Source organism: Melanostigma gelatinosum (assembly GCF_949748355.1).
Source record: "Melanostigma gelatinosum genome assembly, chromosome: 9".
In the NCBI taxonomy this organism is placed as follows: Eukaryota; Metazoa; Chordata; class Actinopteri; order Perciformes; family Zoarcidae; genus Melanostigma; species Melanostigma gelatinosum.
Genome location: NC_136642.1, coordinates 20658832 through 20664942, shown reverse-complemented (window position 1 = coordinate 20664942; position 6111 = coordinate 20658832). Strand labels below are relative to the sequence as shown.

At 46.5% G+C, this 6111-nt stretch overlaps 1 protein-coding gene across 1 annotated transcript in view; it reads left to right on the top strand.

Moving 5' to 3' along the window:
• The first annotated feature begins 4531 nt into the window (after positions 1-4531).
• rspo2 (R-spondin 2) overlaps positions 4532-6111 on the top strand; it is a 52900-nt gene continuing 51320 nt past the window's right edge. The window contains exon 1 of the mRNA XM_079275769.1: positions 4532-4749. Coding sequence (XP_079131895.1) covers positions 4650-4749 — 100 coding nt within the window. The 5' untranslated portion in view covers positions 4532-4649. The remainder of the gene's footprint in view (positions 4750-6111) is intronic.

Genomic DNA, 6111 nt, shown 5'->3' with positions numbered 1-6111 from the left:
GTAATGACGAATGGCTGTTTAGTCTGTTGGTTTTATGCTGTTTTCAGTGGTCCGCTTCACCGTGGCAGGGAGTCAGCTGGAGGGGGGGGGGGCAAACGGAGGTGATGTGCAGAGAGACCGGCGGTCACGCTCTCTGCCAGTCATCCTGCCCCTCTGAGGACATGAGAGGGCCGTAAAGAACCATTAGACACAATCTTTTTAATGTCCCAGCCCACCCCCGCTGCTCTCTGCTTCAGACCTCCTCATAACTCAGCCTCCCTCTTTATCACAGCTGCTCACAAACAGCCTTTCATTCCTTCACTTGCCTTTCATTTCTTTCTTCTTACATATACTTTCAATTCTCAGTGTTTTATGTAGAAATACACCTGTTTTATTAGACCAGCTCCAAAGGCTGAATAAGTGCGAAGAGTGTCTCATCACTAAATGAAGCAGTGTGTCGGACTACTCTGTTCAGAGAGAACAATCGGAGGGTTGAAATGCATTCCCTCTGTATACTTTTGGGAGGCCACGAACCAACAGACTACACGATGACTCGCGGCCATCGAAAAAAAGTAACAAACTGTGTCCATCTCGGGAATGAACCACTTCTTGATTAAAAAAGAAAAATCTCTTAACATTACTCATAGCTGTAGTTAATTATTACTCAAAGTTTAAGTTCAGGAAAAGAACAGCAGGAGTTGGCAGTGCAATACTTAAATTAACAATTTAAGTAGAGTGCTGTCCGTGTCGTGATATTGGATATTTGGTTGAGTGTGTTGATTCGTTATCTTAAGCCGCGTTTCCACCTGGAGGTTCCTGGTGATTTTAGTGCCGGGACGACTTCTCAAGGAACTTGAAGCTGTGAGTGTTTGACCAATCAGCGACGGTCATCCCTGCAAACCCCACCCTGAAAGTTCCCGGACTTTCATAAAATACTACCGCCCTCCCGACCGGGGGCCTTTTTGGGGGCGTAAAACATCTCTAGAACCTAATATAGACCCGGGTCCAAGTGCTCAAAACACCATGAGTTCCTCAAAAGGTTCCTTAGTCCTGGAAAATGAACAGTCAAAAAGGTATTTTCCTGCTTGGTTTAAATATATTCAACATTCAAATTGAGCTAAATCCTGACTGGTGCACTGAAGTTTGTGATATCACCTTCAACCACAAATTAAAAACCGAAATCTCTCCGATGAAACAATCAAAGCTTAGGCGGAAATGTTTCATGTAGGACCAGGCGGCTTCTGGGAGAAGCTGATTGAGAACATTTCAATTTGAAGGAGGTTCAGACTTCAAAATCTTTAAAATGTTGTGATTAATTATTGGATTTATGATTTGATCATTCTTGATCCTGCATAGGCAAAACAATCTCAGTTGAAGGTCTATTTAGTATGATTTTTTTTGGAGCTTTTGACTATAATCACATGATCTTCTTGGAGATGTCTTGGACTTGTAGATGTTTTAAATGTCCATATATATATTATTTTTTTTCTTCCGTTTCATGCTCCAGAGCAGTGGCTAAATGGACCATTTGGTGTGAGACGCAAGTAGATTCATGGGGACAATAAAATAGTGTATTTACATGTGAGCTGTAACGTGTCCGCTTTGTTTGTGAATGTCATGTTAAATTATCTCTGGACATTGAATTGTTTTGCCTCGTTCCATTTTGGAGCCACAAACGTGGAACGTTGCTAAGTATAACTTGAACTTTCCCAGTTTGCCACACTCTCTTCCTCTCCTCGACATTTTTCGAGATTCAAGATTGACCACTGTGGCCTGGCACTTTTAGTTTTTCTTCTTCTTTTACCTTGTAAGCTGTGACAGGAACCCACGCTGCAGACCGTCCGGTCTTGATCCCTGATGGACGGGGTGCGTATAGCAGCTCCCCCTCATTGGCGTTATGGCACCGAGGGCTCCGAGCCAGACCATCCAAATGCTGACGTCACCCCCACTTATGTGCAACTGCAACGAAAAGGGAGGGAGGAAAGGAAAGGAGAGAATAAAGTGATTGGTTTACCGGCCCCCTTCTCCATGACACATCATGAAAATAAAAGTGCTGCAGGCCTAACTTATCACGTTCACCTTAACCGTGCACTCTCTGATGTTGTTTTAGAGAGGAGTCCAAACCGAAGGCACTGCCTGCGGCTAACAGCCCTCCTGACCACAATGTCTGTCACTGCTCTCTGGATAAATAATAAACAAAGTCAGGACAAAGGTCACTATAGGTTTTGGCAGGGAAACCACCACCATCCTTCCTTTTTTCTTTACATACTGTTCGAGGTTTTCCCCCCGCATATTTTTTTCAATCAGTTCCAGTGACGAAATGGAAACTTGAACTTGTGTGTTTGAGTGATTGTATGTTTTACTGCCTGAGGGTAGAATATATATATATATTTAACTGGTTTCTCTGGTGTTTAAAGTGTAAAACCAGCGTGTAAAATGACATTTTGTAATCTTAAATGGGGAGGTCTGTAGAATCTCTGGGATACCACCAGACTTGAGGTTAAAAACACTTATCATTATGCATCACATAATTATATTATCCTGAATGAAAGGCTGTTCTTTACTCCATATAGGTTGGTGAGTAACAACTGACATGGACAATATAACTCTCATGTATATCTCCTGAAATAAATAAAAGATTAAGTGCCACACCTAGTGGCTGAAGGGGGTAGAGCATTCACAACGTGTATTCTAACCAGGATGGGGAGCAGTTGCTGATAAATACTACGATAAATGACAATAGTTTATATTTATTTATAAATGACTGCTGTCTGGTTGTTGTCCTAGGAGCCTCTGTCACTAACTTCTATAAAACACAGCTCATCTCTTGAGTTGTGATCGACGAGCAGCCGGCGCTTGAATGTCACTGAGGGAGGGAGGGGTGGGGAGGGAGCCAGCCCTCTCGCGTCCTTCCCCCGCGAGGTAAGTTGGTTCTGACCGAAGGACGGTATCCGCCACCGTTGAGCGTCTCCGTCACATGTCTCCTTCTGACGAGGGCGCACGGGTCAGTCAGTGTGAGAGACCTTACTTGTATTTTATTCACGTCCCAGCAATTAGAGCCTCTCCACCGATTATCATTCATTTCAGAGGAGGAGGAGGGAGAGTAGTAGTCCTGGGTGCGCGATAGAAGAGGCGTGGCGGGATGGTTGACTTGCGGGCCCACATCATTACGCGCATTATGTAGATAATTGCCTTCATGTCGAACCTCTAATTATTCAATCGGGCTATCGTCATCAGTACAGAGCTGAACCAGATAGTTAGATTGACTCGAGAGTTACTCACTTCAATCATTTAAAAATGTTTTCGATGTGAATTGAGATGGGATTCTGCACTTTAATTTAAAATGCATATTAGCCATCCATAAAGAAAGAAAAATAAAACAGTGTACCTACTTGTGTTTTTCTGAATTGGCATCCCCTTTGAAAAGTTAAAGGAATATTCCGGATGTTGAACGAGACAATAAAGTCACGAAAAGCTTCCATACCCATATCCGCTCAAAAAACAAACAAAAAAACTTTTTTTCCTGTGGGATGATTCCAGCGTTTTACGCACACTAGGACCCAGAGGCGACCTCGCACCGGCCAGTGCGCGGAGGGAGGGAGGTGGGGTGGGGGGTTTGAGGGGGGGGGGGGGGGTTTGAGGTGGGGGGAGACTACACTAAATGTCATCCTCAACATCTTAAATACGAAGACGGTCTCCAAAACCAGAGGTCTCCACACGTGACGGCGGCGCGGCTCTATATGAGGAGAAAAGGCAGCAAGCATCAGGACCAGTCGGGAGTCAAGTCACCGCTCAGCCTCAGCGGACTCACCCACCGGCTCGCGCTCTAAACTCAAAAAAAAGAAGAAAGCACGCGACACATGTGAGTTTGTTTTTCCGCCGCACCGCATACGGGACACGGACCAGACCGAGCACGAGTGAGAGAAACGCAGGTAAAACGGAATCTAAGCTTCTTACAGAGAGGAAGAAAGGACCCCCCCCCCCCCCCCTTTCACCGCGACCACCTTTTTTTTTTGCCTCGGACCTCTGTTCTCTTCTGGAGACACAAGTTTCTCACACCAACGAGGGATGCTGCATGTTGCTGAGCCGCACTTGCACTCAGAGGGAACCTAAAAGTGGACCGGAGCGGATTTTTACACTTCATCTGATGCAAGGTACACACCGACACGTTATCTTACGGAGCGTCCTGGCGACTATTACGCACGGCTGCGCTTATTTAATTTATTCTTTTTTGGGGGAAAGGGGCGTTTGAGCCGCGCGCATTGCCTTTGAATCTGTGATTGTTCCATCACATTAACACACAGAAGATCTATTCTTTTTGTATCCCCCCCCCCCTTATCACCTCACGCATCACTGTTTAGGAAGGTGTTGATTTCATTACACTGTGATCACAGTAACCTCCTTTGTCATTCTCCCCGCAGCGCACCAAAGCGGACACTTGTATTGACTGGAGGATCGGCGCGCTTCATAAAATGATCCCAATCGGCGGCCAGATAACATGTCGCACCTCGTCTGATGTTTGACACGTTCGAGGATCGACTCGAGAAACTGGAGGAGGACATTACAAAAGTCAGAGAATCCAACCCCGAGCCCCGCCGGCACCTTTTCCTTTCTTTTCTTTTTTTTCTTTTTTTTTTGACTGGAGTCCGAACAAACAGATCGCCGTCCAGATGCAGTTTCGACTCTTCTCATTTGCCCTGATCGTATTGAACTGTATGGAGTACAGCAACTGTCAGGCGCCGTCGCACCGCTGGAGGAGAAACAAAAGAGGTAAGACGGGGTTGTAGCCCGCAGGTCTTAGAGCAGCATCCATCCAGGGAGGGGGGTACTCTAACACATGGTTAACGTTTGGGAGAGTTTGTGCGGGTCACGGGAGGCAGCCGCAATAGTCCTGAAAAAAGGTTGCTCACGCATCCTGTTAAACGCCCGCGTGCGCACAGTGCGACCAGAGCGGGTGGAAAGTCTGGAAAAAATTACATAAAATATTGATGAACATCTCAGTTTGATTTTCTTTATTTTAAAAACTCACGGGTGAGAGTTGCCGATCCAATACAGATTGTAATCCGGGAACATTCCAGAAATTCGCACTGCTAGAACTATTTAGTTTTTCACTGTAAACCACTATGTAGTCTCGCAGCATCTGATATGATTTATTAACCTCTTAAATACACGATTTGAGAGCCCGGTAGCTAATGCGTAAAATGTGCGCAAAATTGGCCACGCGTGTGGCTCTCCAAAAGTGAATATGAAAACACGTTGCGTCATTGGATCGGCTAATTGTATTTTCAACCGCGTTGCCAGACGTGCCATTAACGCTACTTCCCGAAGTTGTGCCCCCCCAACAAAGGGCTCCCTATATTATTTACATGTGAAAGTGCTAAAAAAGCTGCTTGTGCGGATCGGGCGGCTTATGGGAGGGGAAAGGGAAGGGGGGGGGGTTCGTATTGTCGGAGTTATTGAGTGAATAGATACGGAACCCCCTTCCTCTGACATATAAATCGCACACATCCCCTAAGCTGCTTTTAATTGATCTCATAACCACTTTGAACAGTTGGTAGGAAACCCGCATAACAATCGCGCAGCGGAGGCGCGGGAGTTGAGGAGGGGGATCAGCCCCTTTGCAAATAGAATGCTCCGAATGAATGAGGAGACAGTGGGATTAGCAAAGTGGCCCCCGCCGTGCCCTCGACACACACACACACACGCACACACACACACACACACACACACACACACACACACACACACACACACACACACACACACACACACACACACACACACACACACACACACACACCGGTGACATAACACACGGCCAAGATCGGCAGGGGTGACCGTGAGAGGGGTCACAATTGCGCACACGCGGACCACGTCGCGGACTTTTTTTTAACGGGGGGGGGGGGGGGGGGGGGGTCAGTACAGTAGAACCCCTCATTTAAAGTCAGCGAGAGAGGGGTCGGGGGGCTCGTAAATTGTGAGGCAATCACAGATTTAATCATAAGGGGAACCTCCACACTATGCAAGCCCTCCACTGCCCATCTGCAAATAATCAGGCAATCACTGCGGGGTACTGGCACACACACGTTTTTCAGCTGCTCCGTGTGTTTCTCTCTCGGAGGACTGTGTGAT